The sequence below is a fragment of the Colletotrichum phormii genome (assembly GCF_030913505.1).
Source record: "Colletotrichum phormii strain CBS 102054 chromosome Unknown BDP81scaffold_4, whole genome shotgun sequence".
In the NCBI taxonomy this organism is placed as follows: Eukaryota; Fungi; Ascomycota; class Sordariomycetes; order Glomerellales; family Glomerellaceae; genus Colletotrichum; species Colletotrichum phormii.
In genome coordinates, this window is record NW_026851446.1 from 832,241 (window position 1) to 860,021 (window position 27,781).

General features: G+C 52.8%; 8 protein-coding genes across 8 annotated transcripts; 4 read left to right on the forward strand and 4 right to left on the reverse strand.

Moving 5' to 3' along the window:
• Window positions 1–3,714: 3,714 nt before the first annotated feature.
• Window positions 3,715–5,636, forward strand: BDP81DRAFT_390992 (ferric reductase like transmembrane component; the record flags this gene model as incomplete). The annotated part of the gene is made up of 3 exons (XM_060587489.1): window positions 3,715–4,182; window positions 4,290–4,511; window positions 4,575–5,636. 3 exons carry the CDS (start codon window positions 3,715–3,717, stop codon window positions 5,634–5,636), a joined length of 1,752 nt encoding a protein of 583 aa, XP_060448875.1.
• A 1,103-nt stretch (window positions 5,637–6,739) lies between these two features.
• Window positions 6,740–7,201, forward strand: BDP81DRAFT_312454 (Yippee/Mis18; the record flags this gene model as incomplete). The annotated part of the gene is made up of 2 exons (XM_060583805.1): window positions 6,740–6,838; window positions 6,968–7,201. The coding sequence occupies 2 exons, from the start codon at window positions 6,740–6,742 to the stop codon at window positions 7,199–7,201; spliced, it is 333 nt and encodes a 110-aa protein (XP_060448876.1).
• Window positions 7,202–7,753: 552 nt separating this feature from the next.
• BDP81DRAFT_311835 (uncharacterized protein) lies at window positions 7,754–9,098 on the reverse strand (the record flags this gene model as incomplete). The annotated part of the gene is made up of 3 exons (XM_060583756.1): window positions 7,754–8,021; window positions 8,080–8,957; window positions 9,015–9,098. 3 exons carry the CDS (start codon window positions 9,096–9,098, stop codon window positions 7,754–7,756), a joined length of 1,230 nt encoding a protein of 409 aa, XP_060448877.1.
• Window positions 9,099–10,079: 981 nt separating this feature from the next.
• Window positions 10,080–11,138, reverse strand: BDP81DRAFT_312099 (uncharacterized protein; the record flags this gene model as incomplete). The annotated part of the gene is made up of 1 exon (XM_060583774.1): window positions 10,080–11,138. One exon carries the CDS (start codon window positions 11,136–11,138, stop codon window positions 10,080–10,082), a length of 1,059 nt encoding a protein of 352 aa, XP_060448878.1.
• A 2,251-nt stretch (window positions 11,139–13,389) lies between these two features.
• BDP81DRAFT_390996 (tRNA-splicing endonuclease subunit Sen15) lies at window positions 13,390–13,851 on the forward strand (the record flags this gene model as incomplete). The annotated part of the gene is made up of 1 exon (XM_060587490.1): window positions 13,390–13,851. The coding sequence occupies one exon, from the start codon at window positions 13,390–13,392 to the stop codon at window positions 13,849–13,851; it is 462 nt and encodes a 153-aa protein (XP_060448879.1).
• Window positions 13,852–13,911: 60 nt separating this feature from the next.
• BDP81DRAFT_160585 (alcohol dehydrogenase GroES-like domain-containing protein) lies at window positions 13,912–15,559 on the reverse strand. Its single transcript, XM_060582028.1, has 7 exons — window positions 15,361–15,559; window positions 15,233–15,287; window positions 15,029–15,175; window positions 14,414–14,975; window positions 14,330–14,358; window positions 14,172–14,264; window positions 13,912–14,069 (listed from the first exon to the last, which is right to left on the reverse strand). The coding sequence occupies exons 1-7, from the start codon at window positions 15,440–15,442 to the stop codon at window positions 13,973–13,975; spliced, it is 1,065 nt and encodes a 354-aa protein (XP_060448880.1). The 5' UTR covers window positions 15,443–15,559; the 3' UTR covers window positions 13,912–13,972.
• A 5,805-nt stretch (window positions 15,560–21,364) lies between these two features.
• On the forward strand, window positions 21,365–23,036 carry BDP81DRAFT_446619 (uncharacterized protein; the record flags this gene model as incomplete). Its single annotated transcript, XM_060592086.1, has 2 exons — window positions 21,365–22,779; window positions 22,895–23,036. The coding sequence occupies 2 exons, from the start codon at window positions 21,365–21,367 to the stop codon at window positions 23,034–23,036; spliced, it is 1,557 nt and encodes a 518-aa protein (XP_060448881.1).
• A 480-nt stretch (window positions 23,037–23,516) lies between these two features.
• On the reverse strand, window positions 23,517–26,932 carry BDP81DRAFT_160630 (PALB protein). Its single transcript, XM_060582029.1, has 5 exons — window positions 26,697–26,932; window positions 26,238–26,620; window positions 25,977–26,187; window positions 25,604–25,917; window positions 23,517–25,529 (listed from the first exon to the last, which is right to left on the reverse strand). Exons 1-5 carry the CDS (start codon window positions 26,712–26,714, stop codon window positions 23,882–23,884), a joined length of 2,574 nt encoding a protein of 857 aa, XP_060448882.1. The 5' UTR covers window positions 26,715–26,932; the 3' UTR covers window positions 23,517–23,881.
• Between the last annotated feature and the right edge of the window lie 849 nt (window positions 26,933–27,781).

Below are 27,781 nucleotides of genomic sequence, written 5' to 3' on the forward strand. Positions count from 1 at the left end.
TCTGACGGTAGACTAGGTAGGCAGAAAAGCAAGAAAGAGAAACAAGAGATAAAAAGAAACCTCGGAGACCCGTAAGACACAGGACGTATTCTCTATTGCGGTTGAAATTTCGCGTCGATAGCATCGCCACATGCGGCCAGCAATTCAGGTGGCGATGATCCGAAGTTCGCTCACTTAAACAGTAAGCAAACACGAAAAGGTTACCGTAGTAAAACCGATACGATGTGTACAGAACGACATCTAGCATGGACTGTCTTGGCAGAGGAAAACATCTTTAGCGGAATACGGGCGAGATAAGTTGACAACGACATGGCGGGCGGGGGATCTGTGTGACTCCAGATGACGATATCATGCAGTGGTTCGGACAGCAATTGAGACCGATCGCGGTTTGTTCTCATTGTTTGCTCGCATCTCGCATCAGCCCCAAAGCTACGCCGCCACGCCGCTCCTTCGGGAGAATGCTGCGTCGTGCAATGCCCTGGTTCTCGTTGGCTTCCGCCGTGCATCAACCCCCACTCTCCCGCGGTGTGCCAGACCACATCCCCGACACGGTTTGTCGCAGAGGGACAAGTATAACCGAATAGATCGGGTCGGGTTGCTTCAGGCAGGCGTAAAGTGGGCGGCGAGTCGCTCGTTCTGGCTGTTTTAGTCGAATGTGACGATGTTGTGCAGTGATCTGGCGCCTGGTTCAGTGTCAGAAGACCGGACGAAGAGCGCAAAGACAGTGGGCAACGACGATACGGATGAGACGCGGACCCGATCGACGGGGAATTCGGTAACTCCTTGTGTAGTGGTGTGGGAGCGTTTCCTGGATGTGTCCTTGATGCGGTCTCTAAGATTGGATCAAGCCCTCAGTCTCGGAGCCATGGAGATATTCTACTGCAAGGTGGTTGCGGGCCTCCACCGGTGCTTCCTTGGTGTGACAAGACCGAGACGCACAGGTACCAGCTCCTGCATCTTCCCATTTCGAAGTGCGCAATTGGATGCATGTCGTAATAACAGATTGGCTGTTCGGAGATCAAGGCTGGTAGCGCCAAGTCAGAAGTTTGCAGTATTGGTGGGATGATGGGGAAAAAATGGGTAGGGCGTCGGTTGTTTACGCAGTAAGGTATTCGTAGCCGGCCGGTTGACCAAACTAGCAGTCCAGCACGGCTAGGTAGCCCCGTGAGCAACCCCACCAGATCCCTGCCCTACTTGGCTTAACGTAGCCTTGGTCTTGAGAGCGGCTTGTTTCAGAGGCTTTCTGGAAAAGTGGACCACCAAGTTGTTTTTTCTTTCCTCTTCCCAAGTTCCTTCTCTCGCTGCCAGCCTGCCACTGAACAGAACGTCCTGTCGGTACAGTTAGCCGTGTCAGACCGAGTAAGTAAGGTCCAGGAACACTCGCAAAGGCCATCGATGTCTAGATGGAAGCCGCGAGGACAGACAAGAGTCACAAGACTACCATTGTTGCCCCTGCCTCTGCATCGTCTAGAGAGTCAAGGTCTAAGAAAAGACACACCGGCTACGGATACATCGTATAAGAGAGGCAGTCCTGAAATCGTCCCCTGAATGGGTGCGCCATAAGGTTTCCCCTCTTCGGATACCCTTCCTTTTGGGTGCCGTGTCTTACAGCAGAAGTGCATATTTGTTACTTGGCACACAACCTTAGCCATGTGTTCCGTTGCATGGCTGCTGGCACTATGAATAACGGCGAGTTGGCGACACCACTGTTAAATGAGCCTTGACCCGGTGTGTGTGCGGTGTGGTAACTGGGACGTCGTTGATGGCGTTAGGTTGTGTGAAGTGTAAAGTGCTGGCCCCTGACTATCCGCCCAGCATTGGCCCTTCCACGACACCAGCTCACCATCTGCAAGGTACGAATCAATCCCACAGCCAATCAGCTTCACAACCGCCAGGCTTAGCCAGCATTAGGTGCCATCGAAGCCATGTAAGACACGCATCATAGGTATGGAAGAGTCAAGAGACCGACAGAGTTATGTTGGAGACAGATAAGGGCCGGAAAGACCACACGCAGCCATGGCATCGTAGAGGCCAAAAGGGGTAGTGAGGCCCTTGCCTTGCGTCAGCGTGCCTTGTCAAGTTGTCGTCGTCTCCCTTCGAAAATGGAAATGGAAAGTTGGAAAGTGAGGTGAGACTTGAAAAATAGTACGTACATCCGAATACGTGCCTTTCGGGCGACAACCTTGAACCTGGAACCCCACCACTTGCGCATGCGAGCCCCTGCGTCGTGGCTCCCTGATCTGCTGCGGCCAGTACGTACCTTTAATCATGGCAACGCCTCGCCTCGTCTATCCCTGCCGCCTGTCGTCCTCTTTTTCTCACCTCAATGTCGTTCCGTACCTGTCAGCGGCCCTTGCTGCTCTGTTAGGTTCTTTGCCTCTTCTATGGCCCTTCCTCTTATTACTAAGGAATCCGATCTCTCAGCTGCTGCGGTCACACACACACCACGCACACCCACGCGCGCGGCGCGCACACACTCTCTCCTCCCCTTCAACTGCCGTACCAATGCCGTGTACGATATGGAAGTCCAACTCCCTTGCCGAGACCACCCCTGTTTGCCTGTCAACATGCACCCTACAATCGCACAGTCATGCCCTGCCCTGCATGTCCCGAGGGCCGCGCCTCGTCTCGACTTGACTTGGCCAGAATCTTGCGTAATATCATGTGTTCTCTGTTTCCAGGTTGACAGCGCCCACTGTGAATGTATCCGTACTCCAGTGCCATCGGGTGGAATATCCGTAACTGATACCCTGCTCTCGCCTCTTATGACATGTACTTCGTACCCTAGGAGAACTGTGGATGTGGTGCCTCGGAGCGACTGGGAAGCGCTTCCTCTCTGTCTATCTGGGGACATCCACATTTGCGGAGAGAGCAGCCCCTCCTTGTCTTGTGGAAAACGGTGTTTTAGTCTCCATCAACTGGGCCGTATCAGTTCATACACCTCCACCCACACCCTCTCGGGTGACGGCCCACACGGTGCAGCCCTCCCAGAGAGGATCCAGGAACGCACCATCTTGGGGCCCGGGGTCGACTAATTCCTAGTCGGACTCCCCTTTGCCTTGCGCAGGTCCAGTCCAGTCATTCCCGTCCTGTTAGTTACCCAGACCAAGGTACGAAATACCTACCTACCTCAGTGGTGTGTTTGGTACTTACATCACTGATATCTCTCGCCTCTTATTCCTCACAATTTCTGCTCTCTCTCCCCTCTCTTTCCTTCCTTCTACTCCACGGCCATTTGTTCCCTTCTCGTCCTTCCCTTTCACAAACTCCCTCGTCCTACCAGACTTGGGCTGTCAGCTGACGTCTCTGACCCAAAGACGTCCAAATTCTCTTTCCACTGACGCCAGTTCCGTTTCTGCATTGACTGCACTTTTTGACGCTTCTTTCCACCGGCCCACCCCTTTTGGAAGTACCCATCGTGCCGGCTTCGAAATATCTTCCAAAAGACGGGAAATAATAACGAAAACTCAAAACAAATAAACACATACGACTTAGTGTCTGATCGACTGCATCGACCAAATCTCCTTGTAGGCGATTTACTCTCGATAACGCGCAAACGTGCCACGTTCTCTTTCGACTCCCGGTAAACTTGCTGTGCAACTTGGGGGATATTGGAAGTAGGACAACCAATCACGACGACAGGTCAACAAAACCACACACTCTCTCTTTACCTTCCGGTCTAAGCCTCTCACATCTTCGAACTAAACCTTCGCCATGGCCGCTGGAGGCGCAAAGCAGTCTCCCGAGGAGCAACAGGCGGCTATCGATGCCGCCAACGAGAATGTCTCCCTCTCCAACTATCTGTACTACATCTGCGCTGCCATTGCCGCAGCCGTCATCATTTGGAGAGTATGGACCGTCATCGTCAGATATGTTCGTACCGTCGCCTGTCTCAACAACGACAACCAGCGGTACTTTGCCCAGTCGGACTCCAAGGTCTCCTGGATGAAGAAGAACATCCTCTACGCTCCGGTTATGAGCAAACGTCACAACCGCGAAATTCAGCTCAGCGCTGCTATCAACGTTGGCACCCTGCCCAGCCGACTCCAGCTGCTATTTCTGACCGGTTACTTCGCCACGAACATCGCTTTCTGTGTGATTAACATCCCGTTCGCCGGCTCTTTTGCCGCAGCCGCCTCGCAGCTTAGAAACCGTACTGGTACCTTGGCTGTTGTGAATATGGTGAGTCGCATCCACCTTCTCTTAGAGATCGAGTCTCAGACACCAGGGAAACTTGTGCTCGTCAAACTTGAGACAACACTCATTCAATGACGCTAACCGGGATGCAGATTCCCTTGTTCCTGATGGGTGGCCGAAACAACCCTTTGATTCCCATGCTCGGCATGTCCTTCGACACTTTCAACTTGCTGCATCGTTGGTTCGGTCGTATTGTCGTTCTGGAAGCTCTTGCGCACACCCTGGCTTGGATGGCCAACACCGCCAACAAGAGCAGCTGGCAAACCGCCATCACCTCAGCAACGACCGTTCCCTTCTTGCTCTTCGGTTTTGTTGTAAGTGGAAAAAAGGCCCCAAGTAAAACGAGATAAAAACACTGAGGCTAACCTCGATGAAAGGCTACATGCGCCTTCGCGTCCATCTTAATCCAGGCTTCTAGCCCGATCAGACACGCCTTCTACGAGACGTTCAAGCTCCTTCACATTTTGCTTGCCATCACGGCTGTCGTTGGTACCTGGTACCATTTACAGATGAAGGCTCTGCCCCAGCTCAAGTATATGTGGCCCGTAATCATCTTCTGGGCCGGTGACCGCGTCTGGCGTGCCTGGAGGGTATTTTACGGCAACGTCGGGCACGGAGGCAGCAAGGCTCTTGTTGAAGCTCTTCCCGGCAACGCATGCCGTGTTACGGTCACGATGGCTCGACCCTGGACCTTTGGGCCTGGCCAGCATGCCTACATGTACATGCCATCCCTCAGCTTGTTGCAGTCTCATCCCTTTTCCGTCGCTTGGAGTGAGGAGGCTGAGGATCCTATGGCCGAGAAGGGTTCTCTTAACCGTCAAGACATTCTCGCCTTGCGCAAGACTACCATGTCCTTCATCATTCGCGCCCGCACCGGAATGACCGACACACTGTATCGCAAGGCCGCTGCTTGTCCCGAGGGCAAGATGACTACGACATGCATGGTAGAGGGACCCTATGGTGGACTGCACAGCATGCGCTCTTATGGTACCGTCATGCTATTTGCTGGTGGCGTTGGCATTACTCATCAAGTACCTCACGTCCGCGATCTCGTCGCCGGCTATGCGAACGGAACTGTCGCCGCGAGAAAGGTTATTCTCATCTGGACCATCCAGAGCCCCGAGCATCTTGAGTGGATTCGACCTTGGATGACGGAGATCCTGGCGATGGAGAAACGCAGAGATATTCTCCGTATCATGCTCTTCGTCAGTCGGCCAAGATCGACCAAGGAGATTCACAGCCCTTCGTCTACTGTCCAAATGTTCCCTGGCCGCCCCAACATCGAGACGCTCATCAAGGCTGAGCAGGAGTCGCAGGTTGGCACCATGGGCATCAGTGTCTGCGGTCCTGGCGCTCTTAGCGACGAGGTGCGCCGCGCCGTTCGCGATCGGCAGCACGACTCGGCCATTGACTTCAACGAGGAGGCTTTCTCGTGGTAAGACGGACAGAACATGGTCTCATAATTGCAGCAGGGACACAATGAAGCTTCAAGCGCGTTTGCGCAAGAAGAGGTCCACATGATGCGAAGCCACATCGATTAAGACACGAGTAAAGGGTGAATTATTCGGATGAGGTTACCGCACCTACGTATCTATCTTAGGATCGAGGCACAACGGGTTAGTTCAATGTACATATAGGGGATCGATTTAGACCGTAGTTCTATGTATATGTGATATCACACAGTTCATGCATCTAAAAGATATAGAGGAGAAACCCGAGCGAGGTACGTCACTACCTCCAGATAGGTACCGTATGCAATGAATGGCCTTACCTTGCTTGCCTTACCTAAGGTATCATCGGAATGTCACCAGTGCACTCCAAGTGTCAGGTCCCCTGTCGACCATCCCGGCTCGTTCACCGACCCCTCCTTCTCCCGTTACCTTCTGTCAGCTAAACCAGCCCCCGTCCTCCGCATTCTTTGGTGGCCAGGTCTTTGAATCTGCATCCTGACGGCCTAAGACGAAAACTGCGAGATAGCTAACAGGTCTCTGAGCTGAACTGAAGACACTGTCGAACCGTGACCCAACCCGGCCCCCAGTGCTTCCCTCCGAGGTCCAGCTTAGCTCGGTCCCCATTCCAAGAAACTCGAACGTTGCTGACATCCGTCACACATCGGACTGGTGATTTCAGGAGGGTCCACGGCGCGCGCGCTTCAGCGGGCTATCTTATCTCTACCTCACCTGCTCACCTGAGCGTTCGCCGCATCCATCCGGCCTGGCACATGTTATCCCCCCCTCCCGTTTCCCGTCTCCCGCACACCCGCCTGCCTGACTACGTCCCTTTCCAAACTTCAAGACACCTGACACGTCAACCCGAAAAACCCTCCCACTCCCCTTCACGTCATCCTCACCCTACCCTTCTGTCGAGTGCTACGAGGAGAAAGCCATCTTTCTTTATTGCGACTTTGCAAGAGCTCTATCGACGACAGGACGAACTACAAAGCTGCCTGCCGCTCCCGCGTGGCAAGGCCTCACGATCAGTCAGATACAACTGTTCCGTCTCCCGCCGTATCCTGCCTACGTAGAAGTAGGCTTTGGACACGATGGGTTTGGCGTACAACACGTACTTGAACAGCAACAAGGTCTACGGCTGCAAAACATGCAAGGCGCATCTGTCGAACCATGAAGACATCATAAGCCGGGTACGTTAGGACATTCGATTCCCTCCTCCCGCTGCTGCTGCACAACGTCAAATGCTCCAGCAAGCTTTGGACCGTTTGCAAGCAGACATTATGTCCACGTCCTCGTGCTGACGGGTGTGTCGCCAACAGAACTTCCGAGGCCAGCATGGCAAAGCCTACCTATTCAACAGCGTCGTCAACATCGAGACGGGCGAGCCGAGCGAACGAAACATGACGACCGGACGACATATCGTACGTGATATCACCTGTAAGCAGTGCAAGGATGTCGTTGGCTGGAAGTATGATAAAGCGTACGAGGCTACGGAGAAGTACAAGGAGGGCAAATTCATACTCGAGGCTGAGCTTCTCTGCAACGTCACCTAGATCTTTCGCGTGACAAGCAAAGCTTCCCTGCCTGGCGGGAAAGGGTACGATCTTGGGAATATGGCGTTTGAGTTTCAGTTCGTCGGGTTTCTTTTTTGGGGGGCAAAGGCATCATGATGCCTTGCATACAGGCGGCGTTTCTTGGTGTATAGGACGGTTTTCGTTTGGGGTCGATCGCAGCGCCTGACCAGGCGATCGGGTTTCATCTGACTACGTGAGAGTGGCATATACCTGTCAGTCCACTGTCAGCTGATCCCTCAATTCTGTCAGCATTCACACCTACCGCTCAGCCAAGAAGTTAGGAAATCTTTGTAGGGCTACTGGGAAACATTGCATCGGGTTTCCTTATTCGGTCTTAGTTGGAGCACAATAGAGACGATGTGTGTAATGCAACCGAGCCATGTCTTTGAGTAACCAATTCTCGTACGCCTAAAATACAGCCGCTTCCGTATCCCTAATCTAATTCAAGCTACAACACAGAACATAAACTCCTAATACAACATGGAGCCATTCGCAGCCCCGCTGAGCATAACACACCATGCGCCCCCCTCTTTACTGGTGTTCGATGGGCTCCTCCGGAAGAAGCTCCTCCACCTCTTCATCAGGGACAAGGAATTGGAAGGGGGGTTGCACGATTCCGTTGAAGAGGAAGGTAAAGTAGACAAGCAGGCCAAATCCAACAACCTGCAGCCACTTGAAGGTCTCCCAGCGCAGTCCGAGGGAGACAATCCAGATAAATAGAGTCCTGCACGTGTCAATGGTAGATCGCGAGGTAGCGCTGACGCTTCTGGTGACGGAGAGACCGAAGAAGTTAAAGCCACTGCATCCAAGCACATTAGTAAGACGCCTGCTTGTCAGGTCAATATGGATAAACGTACCCGATGCTGATCATGATCAGGATGCTGGAGATTCCAATGGCTCTGTTGTGGGTGAGTTGCCTCCAGCCTTCAACCATGTCAAAGTATCCGTAGCGTCCAGCGTCGGTTTGGCCAATAGCTAGGTGCAAGACAATCATGCCAATGACAGTGACAGTGAAGCCGAAAAGACCTTCGAACCCAACAACACGGATAGGTTCGATGGATGACCTTTCCAGGATCCATTCTTCCAAAACAAACTGTGTCGCGGTGAAGATCTGCGCGCCAGCAATGAGAAGAACACCCACAACAGTCAACAAGGCATTAGACTCGGGAGAGCCTTCCTCGACGTCAGCCTCGTTTGTGTTCTCATGGTAGATGGCACCAGCCAAGCCGACAATTGCGACGCCCGTGACAACACCGACGAGAGACATCCACTGGAACAAAAAGAGTCTACGCTTGAGGAATATGACGCTGAATACTCCGACGAAAAGAACGAGGGCGCCGCGAGTCATTTGGTAGATGGAGGCCGCAACCAACAAAAGACCAATGTTCATCAGCGTTGTGCCGAGAATGTCGCAGATGGCTGGAAGCGCCAACAGCAAGATGCGAGGCCCGCGCAGAATAGCACCACCTTCCTCTTCTTGGGGCTTCGGGTGTCCATCCACGCTGCCAACAAGAGGAGCACCTGCATCATCGGTATCATTCGTGTTAACCGCCTCGTAGCCGTTAGACGAGGGGTCGGCTCCGGGTCCGTAGCGACGATACAGGTTCATCAAACCGATGACCAGCCAACAACCCATCTCTCCAACAAACATCTGTGCCGTCTGGAGGACGGGCTGGTTGAAGTAGGCCCGTTTCGTAGGGTCCTTCGCATCGCAGTTGCGTACGCATTGCATGTCCTGGGGAAGAAGCCGAGTTAGCGTCTAGATTCTAGGAGCCAAGGAGTTCCAACGTACCTGATACTTTGTGAGGAGGGTATTGCAGACGCCTGTTAACAGCATCATGCCGACAAGAAGGGGGATAAGGGCCCGGGAAGCCATGTTGAGTGAGCTGTCGGACTTGACCGGCGTGACGACTACGGGAGGGTAGAGTTGTAAGAGGAGAGATGATGAAGGACCAAACGTATCCTATCCAGTGCCCTCTAATTGCGATATTGAATGAGCCTACTGCGAGGAAAAGCGCTGAAGGAAGAGGCTGGAGGAAGAGGGGTTGTTCTTTGGTCAACGGCCGGCGGCACAATCGTTCTCGACGGTCGGAATGGAGGTTGATGTATTCGTAGCGGCTGTAGTCGTCTCTGGACATGGCGGAGGTGTCGAGCTGGGCGATGGAACGAGCCGCTTATCAGTGGGTAAGGTGGGCGCCGGTGGTCGGGCTCGTACCTCGGGTACCTCCAGTGCTGCGCATAGGTGTCAGAGTACCTCAGCATCGCCAATGGCACATCCGCAACCCACCCTACTCCCTGAAATGGACGCCCGCGGCCCCGTGCCTATGCACCTTCTGACCTCCACTCCGCGTCCAGGTTGGGTAGGTAGGTACCTGAGGCTGATTAGTGTCCCGGAGCAAGTAACGCGTCCATGTGAGACTCTGACCAGCTAAGGTACGGTAAGGTACCTTAGCTACCCTCAATCTATGACCAACAACGTGGATATTCCTCTGGGTATCAAGAAGAATAGCCTCATGTCATTTTCTGCTATTGTGAAGAAGTCAGGAGTAGCCCAAGTCAGTTTGCAAAGGGCCAGCAACGCTCATCGAATCGGATTAGAATAGCAAAGCCTCCTTGCAAGCGACACACTTCAGGAGGGCATCACCGTCAATCATTCTCTTTTGCATAAGCCTTTCCGACATGAACCCTACAGGTTACACAATAATGTATAATTATCAGTGGCTCAAAATCATTAGCCGGAGTGTTGCAGCACCGCAGCGATTGCAGTTGTCATTGTCCGCGGACGAAGTTGTCATTGCGTAATGTATTACTCGTCGTGTATAGGTATCTCATCTGTAGCCCAAACCCACGTTCTCCCCTACTTCTCTTCCTTGGGCTTCTTGTCCTTGATGTTGTTGTAATGGTGGACCCCCATTTCCTTATCTTTTGACAGACGCTCCTCGTCTTCTTTGCTGAGCGGCACGCCTTCAATGCTCTTCACTTTCTTACCCTCAAAGAACATCATCAAGCCTCCTATGGCAGCCGCCAAACAGGCGAGCGCAACGAAGAGACCGGTGGACCAGCTGGGTCGATCGAATCTGTTCATTCCCCACATGAAGCCTGAGAGAACGCACTGCAAAAACGTGTTCCACACGTTGAACCAGATGACGAAGTCCATTTTCCAGATTGCCGTTGGGGGTGCTCGAACACCAGTGAGGGGCGCGTTTGGAATAGCTTTCTCGGGGTGCGGGATGTGCAACACTGGATGCTCGTTTGCCAGTTCAGTGACGTTCTCGGGGCCAATGTGGACTGGGAGTTGGTCAGAACCAGGCAGGCGGAACCATCCGCGATGAATGCCTGCAAGCCGGCCAAGAGCCTCAGGTTTCTTCAGGATGCGGTATTGCATCAAGAAGTACAAGTCGCGGAATCTCCATGGTGCCAATCCGAAACCTGTTACGCAGAACAGAGCGTTCAAAATCTGGGAATCCCATTCAATCCATTTGCGCCGGGGAGAGTTGATATCGTTGCATGTCGGATAGCACATGGCCGGGGATGCATTGCAAAGTAGCAGAAACAGCATTCCACCCCAGGCAACGACGTTCAAGCCGTAAAGAACGACGAAAAAGCCGAGGGGCGTGCATGTGTAGTTCCAGAATGCCTTTGCGCCAATCTTCATGGACTGCGATTTCGTGTGTGCGGGTGGGAAGTGGTAGCCGTTATCGTACGGTTCGTATAGTTCGTGCTCTGCGGTCGCCACGGTAGCGGAGGCGGCACTGGTTGGTATTCTTCCTTCGACATCTTGTTTCTTGTTCTCATCGGTATGATTGTTGTTGTCGGAAAACTTCGTCTCGGTTGTGGATTGATCAGAATTGGGGTGATCCAGCTGCGCGTTCCTTTCTTTCTCGCTGCCGGCCAGCGAAGAATCTGGGCGAGACATCGCGGCGGATTGCAGAAGCTTTCGTTGCCCTGTGACGTACAAGCCTCTGGGGCCTTCGGTCCCTCGAAATGTATTTCCTGCTGCTGAGCCGGAGGGGATAGCAAGGTTGTTCAGTATAGCCCGCTGTGTATTTGGTTGTAATTCGTAAAAATGGCACCCGTGTGGTTGACTGCGTAAGTAGTTTGAGTCGAATTCGGATTCGATTATCAGGTTCTGGCTTGGAAACTGGCTAGAACGATGGACAACAACTTCGATAAGGCGTCGAAAACAGAAAGATCCTGATCAAGGTATGTTTTGTCGAATAACGATGTATCGCCGGGTGTTGTTGAGGTGAGGTCAAATATTAGGCACTAACACAGCGACCAACGAGGTCGAGTAAGGTAGGTGGCAGAAGACTGCGTCCGGGAAGTAGCGACGAAGGACGGCGGGGGTAAAGTAATAAAGGGTATCTTCGAATGTCCGGCCTGGTAAATGGGAAAGCAGGTGGCGCTGCGTGGGAGTGAAAAAGTGATTCGGAGAATTCAATCAAAGAAATAAATCAAGGTACGGGGAGTGTCAAAGACGTGTTATGTGGGGGCCGATGTCGAAGAAAAGCAGGAGAAAAGGAAGAACAACAAGCCACAATGATGAGCCAGGGTCGGAGGATATAGCAAAGTGCCAAAGAGTTCTTGGGGGGAAAGAGACGGGCTGAGTCTAGACCTTTGGTAGTGGAAAGGGGCGGGACATGCGAAATGCGTAATAGAATTAGACGCTAAGCACCGACCTTGTGAAGGAACATTGGATTTCCATTGACGGACGGATTGGACTCTCCGTTTATGCCTGCCCTGCTGAGTGTGGTGGATTAGTGGTACGCCTGTGCACCCGAAGGGGGGCGGCCAAAGTACTCCGTCCAGGCATGACAGGCTCTCAGGCTGCTTCATTGTCAGTCTATCAGAGGCTAGAGTCCCGTTTACCTTCGGTTGTAGCCAATAGACACTGGTCCGCATGGAAACGCTGGTGTCCGGTTCAAGTGATCTGGGGGCAGGAACCACTAAACAGCCGTCGCAAATCTGGACCCTTACGTCAATACGCGTACGATGGACCAGGAATACACTTTGTTACTTTGCACGGCCACAGCCACTGCAGATTGTATGACCATACGCGCGCAGTGAGGTCACCGACACAGCCAAACAACCTGACATCAGGTACGTACTCATGACGGGATCCGAGAGGGATGTGCACGCACTTGCCCCAAACCTTGGGTGCTGGTTGGCTCGCATTTCGGTCGGTTACGTAGGCTGACCAGGATTATCAGAAGTTCTGTGGACCGTGGATGCCGATGAGCTGTGCTTTGCTCCAGTCGGCCTTGGACTCTTGTCTCAACTCTTAAGAGCATTTGAATTTGAGTTACCGGCCTGCCGGTGGACTTCAGAAATTCAAGCTCTGACATTATTGTATACATGACGATCACAACGTCTAGTTACTCCTGTTCAAGTGGCTGAGAGAAGTACGATATTTTCGCTCAGGAATACCGCAGAATGGACCAGTATTGCAATCATCGGCACCTGCCATTCCTTTTATGATTCAAGTGAGACAAGCCAACTGTGACGGTTAGAAGCCGTTGGTTGTTGTGTGCCTGGCTAAAGATCAGCTTGGCCTGGGAAGAGAAACGACATGAAGATTCACAAGCCTCAGAGCGGGGCTGGAGAATGGGAAACATAGGTGTGGCTTTGACAAGTCATGGATGTTATGCACACTTCGGATCGTTTTGAGACCTACTTATGACGATGACCGCATCCATCCGCTCGGCATAGAAGTTGCGCTGGGCTAGCAGCAGACGAGTGAACCTGTCAGAGCAACTCTTCTGGCTCGCTCCCGCCTGCATCCATAAGCTAGGCCAGGTGGTAGATTTGCCTTAGGTAGGTACGTGACATGATTGAGGTCCTGGTACGGATAATGGAATTGAATTTCCTGAGCTCGATTGTACATGAACATAGCGGGCGACTCGAAGGGCACCTCATCAGTACATACATAAATGCATCGAGTGCTATATATGCATTTATCGAGGACCTACCGAAGCGTCGGTCAAGGGGCACATCTGATTGGCATACCGGCATTCTTGTTGGAGCCACCTGCCTTGAGAACCTTGAGAACTCTTCAGTAATCATAACCACAATATCTTCCTGTGTGACTCTGGTCTTTCCAAACACTCATTGCGACCTAGAAACTTCATTTTCTCCAACACTTTGTCAAAGTTTCACAAACAACAACAATGGCAGCCGCAGAACATCTTACCAACCTTACCGCTCTGGTCCTTGGAAACCTCCGAGATCAGCATGACTGGACTAATGTTGAAGTTCGCAGTGACGGGAAAAGCCGATCGCGTCCCATCATCACCGGCCTCCCGCCCAATAGGCTGTACATGCATCCAGACGAACAAATTGAGGCTTTGGAGATGGACAGCAAGCGTTCGAGCCAGGCGCCCGAATATGAGTGGGTTCTCCCAGTGCATCTAAGCGAACAATGGACCCTGAGCTCTTTCGCTACAATTTTCGACTCCATCGACACTCTACCACGACCACTTGATCCAGCAAGCACCATCGATAGATCCAGAAAGCGGGATTGGCGTGGTGCAGACCGCCAAAAGAGGCTACTCCTTGCCGTGGTCCACGATGATTCGACCGTGTCTTACTACCTCATTCATGATGGTATTGTCAAGCCAAGACAGAATTAAGGCATTGATCCTATTTCTATCTCAACATTCCATCATCTCAACCGCAGACTCCATGTTTCTCCTGCTGTCTTGTTGAGTAGGGAGGCGACAGATTTTGTGGCTACGAGGGTTATGCTCCAAATCAAGGAGTGAAGATAACCTTCTGAACTTTCATCTGATCGAATAACGCATATCCTTCAACCGCCTCGCTCAATGGCATAATGCGGTCGAACATAAACCTAACCAACGTCAGTTCCGACAAGGAGAAGGATTGAGGGCGCGAATATTGTGCCCCAATGGCGTGGGAATCAACGTGGCCATGGGGTATGGTCAGCACTCACCCAAGCTTGTCCTGCTTCTTCTCCAGGAGGGCGAGAGCCTCGGGGAAAATAGCCCGGACAGGACATCGGCCCATCTGCAGCCGAAGGTTTTTGCTATGGAGGCAATCAGCACCATTCATGCCATCGATCCTCCGAATAGTTGTCAATATCACACTCACCCATACGCTTCGGTCCCGGTCCATGGAATCTGGTCATGTGTCAGCAAGACGAACCGCAGCCTCACGGTTTAGATCGATGCGAACCTCGCCATTATGGACGCCAATGCTAGCAATGACACCAAATGGTCTGGTGATGTCGAAGGCAGTTCTGAGGGCTGGGCTCAGACCGACAACCTCAATGACGACATCAGCTCCACGGCCATCAGTCACCTCCTTGATCCGCTTCTCCATGCCTGCACGATCAGTCATGAAGTTCAAGGGCTCTGCACCCAGACTTTTAGCAAGCTCTAGGCGACTGTCTACGCTGTCAATGGCAAAAAGATGCTTGGGACGGTACTCGAGGGCCGAAATGACGGCACAGAGACCGACGGGTCCGCATCCAATGACAACGGCGGTGGCATTTGATCTCTCTTCCTCCTTGAGCAAGTTGAAGCCAGACTTGGCACCGAAGAAGCCGGTGGGGAAAATATCGGCCATGAGAACCAGAGCATTGTCGGAGATGGTGGTTGGGGCCTTCATGGCGGTTCCGTCGGCATCAGGGATACGCACGTATTCGGCCTGGCCGCCATCCAGCTTACCGCAACCAAAGAGTTTGCTACGAACGCAACGGGATGTGTACCCGTTCTTGCAGTAGAAGCACTGCATGCTAGAGAACCATGTTGGGAAATTATTCGGCACAGGAGAGTGAAGAGAACCTACCATGACGAGGTGAAGGGAGAGACAACCCTGTCACCAATGTCCAAGGAGGTCACAGCAGCGCCCTTTTCGACAACTGTACCGGTGAACTCATGGCCCATGATGAAGCCTGTCTCAGATGGCTGGTGGCCCCGGAAGACATGCAGCTCTCTGGGAAGTGTGTGAGAAGGAAGGAACAGGAGCACTTTGGTCTTGGGAATGCCTTACGAGCCACATAGAGCCGTTGCCTGCACCTTGACGATTACGTCGCCATCGTCTTGGACTATGGAACTGGTCAGCGACAACTGAAGGTTGACATGGAGCTCATCAGGGGTTGGAAGTATGTGCAAACTGACTGGTAGGGATCGGGCGTTGCTCGACAGACACAGATTGCGGTCCGTTGAAGACAACGGCGCGCATGGTTCCTGAGGTAGACATTGCGGGGTTCGTTCGGGTGTATTTGGAACTGGCTCACGAAGCAGTAAAGGCGTTGACGGAGGTGCGAGAACTCCCAGATGAGAATGGTCCAAGGTCGCGGGCGGTTGTAGTATTCGAAGCAGAGGTAGTGAGGAGCAATAAGAAGCCGAGGCACGCAGCCAAAAAAAACACAATCGTATTGGTCCTTGGCGATGATGGATGATGTGGTGGTGAGGTGTGGTGAGGCACAGTTGGTATGCGGGCTGGGCCAATCACCTCGGCCCCGCTACCGCTGTCGTTCATCGGAGCATCACTGTGCGAGTGGACGTGTACACAGGGCGGGCAGTTGACGTGCACGAATAGAGACGAAGTGAAAAAGAGGAACAAAATCTGCCTTCCCCGTGCAATTACCTAAAGTAGTTTTGTATCGGAGCTATTCGCGCTTCACTAGACAAGACGTGCAAGTACGCGATGAAGGAAACGTCTTTTACGGCAGCGGTTGTTGTAGTGTACCTGGGGAATGGCGATGGAAGACCGGCATGGCATATTCTGGGTACGGTTCCGAATTAGAACTTGACTAGGAATCGGCAGATAGAAATGATAAGCGCGGATGGCAGGGTAGAGGTATGCAGGGTGGTGGTCTCTCTGCTCTTTACGGATATAATTCCTACGATATGTGGTTTAACCTTAACCTTTAACTTCATGCGTCGGATTGTTCTTTATCAAAGAGCGACAAGATGGAAGGCAGGCTTGACAAACTCGTCTGGGCGTTGAGTTGATGGCTGCGGCTCATGTTGATTGACTTGGCGGGCAATAAAAGCACGCTGCGTTAGAACTAAGTTGAACAGCCGCGGCTCCGAGTTTAAGTGCCCGGGACCGCAATGAGAGTAAAACACACAGGGGTATAATTCATGCCAGGAGAGGTCTCGAATCTGTTATCTGGGTTGGTGTCCAATGAGGCTTCCAACAAAGTCCTGATAGTTCACATGGCCCGATGGACCTACGAATATAACCCAAGTACAAAGTTGACAGACTATCTGACAGCTCACAACCTTGAAAAGGGCTGGAATGGTTGGGCGCCTTCTAGAAACCTACCTTGGCTTTCTGTCTACCCAGGTGTGTGTGAGTGTCTGTGGGTGGTGGCCCTACCACCCTGAGCTAGATCCCCCGCTCGTACGTGCCACCACCTCAGTCCAAAAACCGGGGACCACTTTGCTGAAGAACCCCCCTCGTCTGGGGTAAGACGGGTAAGGTAGGGGACAAAAGTCCCTCCTATCGCCGGTCGGGGAACTGAGAATGCCCTGGGCAGCCGCCGTCTTGGCGACAAAAGACAATATGATGGAGCCAGACAGTCAGTCTGGCCCTGTTCTCTTAGTGCTCAAGTCGAATTGTATCGTTTTCGTTGGTTTGTGGTGTGGTGATGGTATCCGTTGTGACTATAGATGGACAATCCCTCGAGTTACCTTTGAAGTACCCCGCGCTATGCTCCTTAGCTAAAGTAGGTTGGGAAAGGAAGGGAGGGAAAGAAATAACCTAGCCGAGGTTTTTGTTATCACACGCGACACCAGATGGAATTTTGGAACTATCAGTCCAGGGCCGGACTGTCGCCGTTTGCTGGTTGCAATTCTGGCATTGGTGATTAGCTCCCTATCCCGACTCCCTGATAGGCAATGAAAGCCTACCTTGGAAGTAAAGCACGAAGTATAGGTACTTTACTCCGCAAAGAAGAGAAGTAGCGAAAAGAAGGGTCCCCTTGCTTGACCGCCTTGAACCTGGCCAATTAAGCCACCGCAGCTAACTCGCTCTAGCCCGATTGCATGTATGGATGATTGAGGCTTAGAGGCTTAGCGGCTTGGACGCATGGATCAATCGCGGGCATTGGTGGCACGGCAGGGGGGGCTCTTTGCTGTCCTGTTGCACGATTGGACAGAAGGGGGGAATGGCGGGTACCGCCTAGATTGATGCAGCGAGTGGTAGGTCTTCCATGGAAGTTTGGGTGAGGGGTTAAAATGTTGGACTTGGAGAGGAGCACACTTCATCGAGTGTGGGGTAATAACGAACGATGCCATGAGGTATCCGTCCGAATAGCTGCGCACCAGCCCGGCATCTTGGTCTGCACCTGCCAATTTGCAGTAAGGTAGGCGCAAACGACACTCAAAGAGGGAGAGAAAAAACACGCATGCCTAGGGTTACCAGACAGAGTTCGAACCAGCAGACAAATGCAGTGATTACGGTAAGGTGCGAGCGAGGCTAAGGCGCGGGGTGGCTCGGCGGATGACTTGATGTTTTGGTCAATTGGAAGTGTTTGTTTACTTGGACACACACAAGAGAATATACACACACACACACACCACGTCCAAGCGCATTCTTCATCCAAATCTTTTCATTTCCGTTCGAAGTTCTTCATCATCTCAAGTAGAGGTTGAGTTTCCACAGCACTGCAACAAGGCAGTTTGGAAAGGCTCATTGACGGAAACATTGCCGGAGAGCGGAGTACCTATTGCAAAAGAAACGAATCTGGAAAGATGGGTGGTCGGGGGATCGTCAGGTATGGTGACTCGTGAAGTGATACAGAGTGTAAGAAGGTAGGGCTTCCAAGTTCCAGCTTGGGTCTGGCCCGCCGACGGCCAGTAAGTTGTCATGATCAGGGACATGGCCCCCATGCCTCGGATTGAGCCTCCACTTCCGTCCCGTTCGTCCATCCATTGCATTGGGTGCGGCTAATTGACACGCTTGAAAATGAAATACCTCCTGTTAGTGTACGGAGTACGAATACAAGTTGTTGCGAACTTGTGAGATACCATCGGTAGACCTCAAGGCTCAATGCTCAAAGTGCCTCCAGAGTACCTTACTCTATGCGAAAACTCCACTCCGCTCACAATGAGGTGTAGAATGCTCTGGTGCTGAACCTAGTGAACCTAATGTACCTCCCGTGTACCTTGGGGTAATCCCGGTCGTTGTCAGCCCTCATTTCCTCCACGATCCATCTTGTGCTCGTCCACCAGCCACCGGCTTTCTAGTATACCTTACACAATGGTGCCGTTTCCTTCCTTCTCGCCCTTGCGCATGATGCTGTTTTCCAGTGGATCATGGACTTGCGGTGCCGTCTTTCCGCGACTGTGCGTTGCTCAGAGCCAAGGATGAAGAAAGAAAAAAAAAGGACCGAGGACTGACTACCTGAGTGTCTTCCCAATTTCCCGAAGAAAAATAGAATGATGCTGCTCTCAACGTACAGTAGGAAGCACTTTCTTGCTGTGGGAAATTCCTTATCCGATGTTATTACTCGGCATTACTAGAACATCGAAGGGTGGTCTTCCCCTCCCCTACTCCAAGTTTTTCCCTTTGTGACAATACTGCCATCCGATCCCCCAGACCGTTCCATCCCATCTTGACCCCTATTCGACATGAAGTACCTCTACTTCGTACTGCCCATCCTGCTCATACTCCGTACACATACCTATACTTTACAAGTCCACTCCCGATGGAGCTTCCCCAATCGCCGTCTAGGGTTCCCGCCGCGGCATTCTCATCCTTGAGCCCACCAGCATCATGAGTGCGCGAGTGCACATCGATGCTGGGGGACAATCTGACAAGTGTAATATTGAAACCAGTTCTCTCAGCTGCCTGTCACAATATCACTTGATCAGATCAGATCAATCTCTCTCTCTCTCTTTCCCCGCCTTCTATCTTGTCCCCGCGCTAGACACAAATAAAGCATTGCATGCCCGGCTTTGTCAGTTTGTGCGAAAACTGCTGCTCCAGGTTCTTGGTAACCTCTTAGCTCGGCGCTGAATCAACCCTGGGTTCATTCCTTGCCGAGATAAGCCCGTCTACCTAGGTAGCACATAAGAACCAAGTCCATGAAGAAAGCCGTCGGCGTCCAGTCAACGCTGAGACGATTCTCTGATTAAACCTCTAGAGGATGCCCACGTCGAGGGCGCAGGAGTGCGACGAAAATACATACACCTGACTTGGCACATTGCTACCCTGGTTAAACAAGGCTCAGGAGTCAGTGTCCCTCCACTCATCATCGATGTAATACTATTGTTATAGAGGCACAGCAATCTGCTCTTGCACGTCTCATCGCATGAGGCATTCTTGCTCTTCAACCTACCTATCTATAGCCCACCCAGTGAATGCTAATAGCAGCATTGCCCTGCTGGCTTAGCAGCGCGACCCTTCCAGCTTGGCCATCCATTTCCATGCTGGTCTCTCAGAAGCGGCGCCTCGCCTTGTACCTACCAAACGTGGTTTCCCAAGCCTAAAAGTGAGGCGCAACGGGTAGGCATTCAGGGAGGGGTACGGAGTACCAATGACAGGATGGATGAGAAGGAGAAAGAGATTGGGCAAGAGCGCCGAGGGGGCAGAGAGGGCGGCTGAGAAAGGGGAAAAGATACGTAGACTTACATTTACTGCGTACTACCACCGAAATATCTCGAGGTAATCTGTGCCTCACTACCTGCTTGTAGGTATCTGTACTTTGTGAAGTAAGGTAAGGTACCTCGACCTATGGATTGGATTGGTGGTACTCCTGCGGACTGCCTGACCTTTACTTAGCCTCATATTCCAAGGTATCCTTTCCCTATTTCGTGCACATTACGGAGTGCCTCGAGGTGCTAAGTATCCGTACACTATGAATACCTAGGTCGATACCTACCTTACCCCGTCTCGCCATCTGAAGGTGTGCCGTGTGCCCCCAATCCCCTATGCGCGCTTCCGTCTATCCCATGTCCACTTTCTTGGTGACTCGGCTTCTTCATCTCTCTCGCCTCCACGTTCCCCTCCCCCCAAAATCCGCTTTTGCTCATCGCTAGGGTCACGCGGTCCCTTGAATCTATCTGTGGCACTGGGCGAATCTCTCATACGCTTCCAAGAAATTATGCGCTAACAGCAAAGGGCAGTAGCCTCCCTCCCGCTGAATACCTTGCAGAAGCAAGAACCGAATACCTTCCCGGTGCCGTAGTCCCTGTTGCAACATGAACAACTCGCTCCTGTTTGACTCTGAAGTGCTGTTGTCGCTCCCCTCAATCTCTTTGATGCTTCATCTCTTACCTTGTTGTCTAAGATAGACGAGGCTGTTCGTCTGTACCTTACCTCACCCAACAACTCTCACCTAGGTACGGATTCCTGACCTTGCCTCACCGGTACCCCGTCCGACGACGGACCCAGATATCGACCAACCCATCCGTCCTACCGCTTCCACTACCGCTACCGCTGCCGCTGCCGCTCACTCAACTTCCATTCTATACTTTACTATTGCTTACCCTCGCTCGGCCTGGTGCATCCATCTGCATGGTTGTCGTCCCTGGGCGCCCTCTTTTATCCGTCAAAGAATCACGCACCCGACTGACTCCCGCGCTTGCTCCTCATTCTCCCCCACACCCCCTGCTCGAGGCCACACCGACCTCCGTCTTTGACATCCAAACGTCGCCGCATCCCATCCTCCAACTCCCGGCCGCCCTTCATCTTCCAGTCCGCTCTCCCTCCAAGTCCTCCAACCTACACCTGCATAGGTATTACCTTCTCGACTCCCTCATCGGCTGCTTTCTTTCGGAGTCCACGACGGCGGCGATAGCTGTCTCGGGGCCGACTTCTCGCGACGCGCAATTCTCCCTCTATTACTTTCCGATCTCATCATCCTCGTAGCGACGCTGTCTTCGTCGCTCCCCTCGGCCCCAACAGCTGCCGCCTTGCGCAAACAGGGACCATAGAAGCGCAATCTACGGATACCTCGTGGCGCATCGCGACAATCATCTTTCTCTTACCGCTCTCGCCAAAGTCGACCCTTCTTCGCCGCTGTTGCCGTCAGTGTTACTGCAACCATTGCGGCCGTCTCTGCCGCAAATCACCCGTCGTTGCTACGACCCGTACCCTTCAACTTGCCCCATGGCGGCTTGATATTGCTTGCGCTGTGAGCCACGACACTCTCCGGTAGCGACAAATATGACTGCGTCGGCTGTTCAAAGCCATCTGCACCACACAGCTGCGAGCGACTGCTACGACCCCGATGACGTCCTTCCTCACGATAGCCCACAAATGCAAGCTCACCGCCCCAGACTTCAGCCCTCACCCAGTCCTCCGCCTGCTCTCAGCCCTAGCCGAAAGTCGTTCCGCGGTCGTCACAAGGTCGAACCCATCCAAGGCGATGCTGTGTTAGTGGCTCACCTCGGAAACGGCAGAGCGCCAGACGTCGCCCAGGCCGCTGCTCTTGAACCCCTGGCCTCTGACAACGGATCCGAATCTGAGTCGTCTTCCCCAACCTCTCCTGAGCGCGACATGAATAAATCGGCGGAACCTTTCGATCTCAAAATCCTCGCTGCCGGCGCTTTGGCTTTCACTTCACCTGGCGCTCCCGAATCCTCTGTCCCAGTCACCAATCCCGCTGTCGGGACACTCAAAATCGATCAATCGCGCTCAGGAGAGAGGTCCCGGGTTCAACATGAGGCATTGCCTTTGGGGGCCAGTAGTCGGGTGTTGCCAATTCGCGATGATCGGCCAAGTCTAGGCTTAGCTTCCCCAGCCGTCCTTTACTCTGCCGGGGACAAGTACACTTCTCATCGTTCCGCAACTAGTCTTTGCCAGGCCGAGGTCACGTCCCCGATGAGCCCTCCACAGTCTGCTCCCAGTGGTCTTCCTCCACTTCTGGACTCCCCAAAATCTGATGGCGGCGGTCATGGTCCGTTACCATCTATCAGATCACAGCTTGGGGACTTGCAACGCCTGGCAGATACTGCCAGAAGTCCTGAGCATGATATGGGTTCTGCGCGACACAATGCTTCATATCCCAGGTCGCCACCTACCAATATGCCCAGACTGCCCTCACTAGCCGGACTCCCAGCCGGACTGCCAATGGGCCATGCATCACCTCCGATCTCACCCAATGAAGGCTTTCGTAGAGAGCACCCGTCGCCCGCACACCCCATGGCCGTTGTCAGTCCTTACTACTACCCGTCTTCATCGAGCGGTGGCCATCACCGACAGAGTACCGACTATAGTAGCAGTACGGCAGAAACCGCAAGCACTGATCAGACTGCGTCAACGTCCGCCACCTCCGTGGCAGATCGCATGAGTATCGACGGTCTTACAAATCCTCAGGCAGGTTATATCTGCAACTTCTCGGGTTGCACTGCGGCACCATTCCAGACACAGTACTTACTCAACTCGCACGCGAACGTACACTCATCTGCTCGGCCACACTACTGCTCCGTCAAAGGCTGCCCTCGGAGTGAAGGTGGCAAGGGATTCAAGAGAAAAAATGAGATGATCAGGCACGGGCTTGTGCATGAATCTCCGGGGTATGTATGCCCCTTTTGTCCTGATCGAGAGCACAAGTATCCTCGGCCAGATAATCTTCAGAGGTAAGATAATCCCCCACGCCTGTCACACATCCTAACCAACTCGACCTCCCTACAAACTCGGCGCAGCTGTCAGGCAATCAATTTTTTCCGGGGACCCAACTAATCGATTATGCAGACATGTCCGGGTACACCATGTGGACAAGGATAAGGACGACCCTGCTTTGCGAGATGTGTTGGCACAGAGACCAGATGGGCCAAATCGCGGCCGACGGCGCAGAGGAGGACCTGTCTACCAGCTGAGCGATCAGACTGGCTGATACTTTTCACGTAAATACTTTTTTTTCTTCCTTTTCTGTTTCCTCGCCTGTTCGGCATCGACCACTTCTTGTCGATATGCTGGTACAAGCACAAGGAACGAGGTTTTATGTACATAGTCGAAGGATATTCGGAGTGAGTCTTCGAATATCACTGTCGTTCTCGAACCTTTTTTTTTCCCCCTTTCTTTTGTTCCGAGAGGGGGAGGCGAGCGAAGGTTGGGAAGGTGGTTGACACCAGCCTTTCTTTGGTTTTGGCTTTTCTTGGGAGGAGGCGGCTGTCTAGGGCTGGTACTTGTTTTGGAGCTTGTTTGAAATGGCACGGCACGAGTTCATGACGGGGGATTGTTTCTGCCTTTTTACAAGGTTTCTGGCGTTGCGGTGGATCATATACCACATTGACGAGTCGTTCGCGTCACGTCACGTTTTGTCCCTTTTCTCGCGGTATTCTGTTCCTCTTTTTCTCTTCTCTCTTTCTCGATGGGTGATGACTAGCCAGAAGAAGGCAAAGTCACAAACTGTCTTTGACAAGAGCCGACATAGGGGTCGCCTTCTGTTCAAGCGGCAATTCACGGAAAGATCCCTTTTGTTTCATTTTGGGTACTTGGGCATCTACTTGGCAAGTCGCTTTTGCCCTTCGATTTTGTCTGCTTTTATACTCATCGCCTCGAGAGAGATGGGTAAAGGGAGAGGTGGAGACGGAGGAGAAGAGGAAGGAAGGGGCATTGCCGATCCGTAGTAAATTCTATGAGCAAGGCTTAGGTATCTACCGGGCCATTACAATTGTGCCTTCCACTTGTGGCGACGAACCAAGGCCTTCGTCTAGTTTCCAACCCGTGCCATGGCCACTATGAATCAGCCATCTGCCAGTCGCCAACATGAACCGGGTTTTCGCTCAGTACCTCCACCTCGATGCTCTGACGACCCTGCTGACTCCCGAGCCGTTCCACAATGAGCCATAGTTTGTCTTGTCGGAGACGATCGGGCTCAAGGTCGAACTCGGGTGTCCGGATAGCCATGGTCAGTTCCCGGAATTCGCCGCCGCCTGACATGGCGAGTACCGATTCCTGCGGCCCTCGGCCGTAGACGAGGGAGACGCGGACGGCCGTCGTAGCAATGGATTGGCTACTTCGTCCAGTCTGCAGCGGGCACCGTGCCACGACCTGGGCCCGGGACAACCGCGATACCGTAACCAAGGCTCGTTTGTTCTCCTCTCCTTCGCTAAAGATGAAGGCCGGCGCCAAAGTTCGTAAAAGACCGGCTCTATCGCTCAATACGGGCTTAATCTGGCATTCCACCTGAGACCCTACGCGCATGCCAAAGTCGGCGAGCTGCCCCGGCTCCCACGTGGAGCAGACAATAGTATATGTGCCAGGCTCCACTAGAGGGACTTGGACAAGAGCGTTGCCTCTACGGTAGTCGCCAGAGCTGGCCACAACATCCTTGACCCCGATCGATGTGACTCTTTTCCCGTGTGCCCACACCAGATCGACATGAATGGCTACCTCTCGGTCTCCAGACGAGAGGAGTATGGAGAGGGGCGTGGCACGGGGAATGGAGATGCTGAATTGCGGGTTTTGCGAGTAGGTGATGGACGACGCATTGCCTCCAGCAGTTCTCCTGGTCCAAGCACTCGAAAGCTCTTGGTAGTGGCTCATGGCTTCCTCGGCTGGCTTGACCTCGAGAGGTGCTTTCGAGAAGAGAGTAAACGTACACGAATATTGGTCCAGCGGGAGGTCTTGGTGGGCCATGACAATGGTGTAGGGCGTTCCACTGCGAAGTTTGAACTTGGCCAGCGTTTGTGGCGAGTCGACATAAGGGCCTTGGTAGACGAAGCCCTCCCTGACCTGGACCTTTTTGCCTTCGCTCTCAAAGATGAATATGCTTGTGAAGCCAAGTTGTCTCGAGACCGCTGATAAGGAGGCAGACTTATTCCGCGCAATCTCCAGTTCCTCGTCCGCAAAGTGTCGACTCAGCAGAATCCACACGGTCTGTCCCGTATGTGACAGGACTGAGTATTGCGGATTGTAGGCAAGAGAGGACGTCATGTTTATGGTGGGCACGCGCCACGTGAAGTGGTGATCCTGCCGATGTGTAAACAGATCCGGATTCCAGTTGAGATACATGGACTCAAAGTTCTGCGCAACGTCTTCCACTGATATCCAGAAGGACCCGACGGGCCTGGTATGCTCGGAGGACCTTGGCTCGATCGAAACCAGTGTGTCTGATAACGACACGGCGGCCGTTTGCTCGACTATTCCAGATGAACCGACGCCTTTCCAGACGAGACCATCACACCACGGGTTCTTGACAAGTAAACGACGGGCGCCGGGCGAGCTATCGATCTCCAGCACGGCATAGTCGTGCTCGCCGACGAGACCCAAGGCGTCTTCTTCCGACTGAGTCAAACGACCGGTTCCTAGGGTCATGATCAAATTCCCGGCATGGTATGCCTCCTTGATCAAGTCCCATTCGCTCTCAAGGTCTACGTCTTCGCTACGTCTTGGCATTAGTTCTCGCCGTTGGTCGTCTTGCCCTGAGCCGGGTTTCACATGCAGGTTTCCACATACCTCTGCAAGAACAGCTGTTCGGGAATCCAACCGGTGATGACCCATAAATCGGTGCCCGAATTGCTGCCGGGAAAATCATACCCTCCGCGTACCTTTAAATAAGCCTTCTCCAACAAAGCTGGCCACAGAAGATTGGGGTTCTTGCGATCAACAACGAATAAGGTGCGGTTGTTCCGCGAGACAGGCAGCCGATCATCCACGACGACTTGTCTGAAGCAGCCGTTGAAGTGCATGCGAAATATGTACTTGCCACTCCTGGAGATCATAGGTCGCCCTTTTTGGTGGTTGTAGGGATACATGATAGAGCTGAGGATCTGACGAGGCTGGTAAGCGGGCGTGATCAACGGTATTGTGCGTATCACTCTTGACTGACCGATTGTCTGCCACCTTGGAGAATCTTCATGGCGGCGCATAGACTGGCCACAACTGAGCAATCAGTCGTGACATCCTGTACGAGATCACAGTCGCTTTCTGAATGCATGAAGTCCTCGTCTATGGTATCTTCTCTCGCTTGGTCCACGGGGCGTTGCCAGGCTTCGAGAATGGACTCCTGTCTGGCCGACATTGTGTATTCTGCAGGGTCTCTGGTTTATGTATAAGTTGACTAGCCGATGTGGCGGTTATGCGAACGTACGAGAAAACATTTTGGCCCTGAGATAGGGAGAAATTGTCATCATTAGGCTCAGCCTGCCAGGGCGGGAAAATGTTGCCATGTAATCGAGATGAGCGCAGAAGAATGGTCCTCTCGTTGGATGGTACATGGCGCACATGGCAGCTAGGATTAGACGCAGAGGTGATGGTCGCAGCCGTCGTCTGGGTCAGAGACGAAGATGCGGTCTTGGGCGACGACTTGAGCTTTTCGGCGAGAGAAATGAGACCTGCGCACTTTTTCCGGAAACGAGAGCGGTCGGCTGGTGAGGTAGCTTCGTGTGCTGCCTTCATGTATAAGTCGGCCGCGGCAATTGCATGATTCAAAGCTTCACGCCCCGTCGATCTAGCCACAAGGGCCTCTTCTCTCTAAATACCGAGCAACACTGGTCAGCTGAAGCAGGTCTCTGAGGTGCGTCGCGCTGTGACTTGGAGACTCACTCACGATGGCTTTGGCTTCCATGCTTCCCGCTAATGAGCAGCTTACTGGAACTGCATCCAGCCGTCAATGTCAAGTCAGGGCGATAATGCCGACTGCGCAACAGTAATTGAACAAGGAAACCCGAAATCCTACACAAGCGGCCAGAACAAGGACTTATTCAAGTCGAATGTCGAGGTCACGAGTAAGGTAAGGCAATCGATGCGTCGAGACCCGACACGGCGGGAAACAAGTCGAGATTCGAAGAAGTGAGTGGAGCGAGAGCAGGTTGAGTAGAAGGGCTGGCCTTTGTATGTCTCTGGCTGACTACTGTTTTATCACAGTTTCTCCCAACTTCCTCGTGACCTCAGGCCTGGTTATGATTCTGATTTTAGATCCAACGCGATGTCGTCGGTATCAACGGCGAGGGCATTTATGAGTGAGAATGGGCGCGGGGAAGGCGTCGCAGTCTTAGCGTGAAATGCATTATTCGTCGTGGGGTGAGACGACAGAGAGCGGGCACCAGATTGAGGCTGTGCAAAGCAAAACCCAAAAACGGTACAGAGTCGGGCGGCCAAGGGCCGGCCAGGTCAAAATGTTGAAACGGGGCCTAATTGCTCTCAAGACCAAGACCGGAACGAGCCAGATAGCTAGTTTTAGGAGACGTGATCGGACTGTAGGAGCGTGGGAGAGATCCGTTCAGTTCACTCACCAAACCAGCTCGAGTCGGGTTGAAGCAAGCCAGGCGCCAGAGCGAGCGAAGCAAACGCTGGGAAAAGAATCAGAAGCGTCTACCGTTATGTACCCCTACCCCTGGTCAACACCAACCTAAGCTTACGAAATGGGTGCGACGGAAACGTTAGAAACGTTGGAGGGCAATGCGAACTTCAAAGAGCCTAAGGACTCTCCGTACGATTACCTACCTACCTTATATTACCTTGGTGTACCAGAATGCGGATTGACGGGCAAGATGTGGCCTGCTTGATATCGGTCCATGGGTTTTCTGTAAGGTAGGTAGGAAAGAAGGCGGGTTCGAGGTTAACATGCGCTAGAGGGGTGGAATGAACAATGAACGGGAAGGTAGCGTCCATTTACCTGTTGCCGTTGGACGA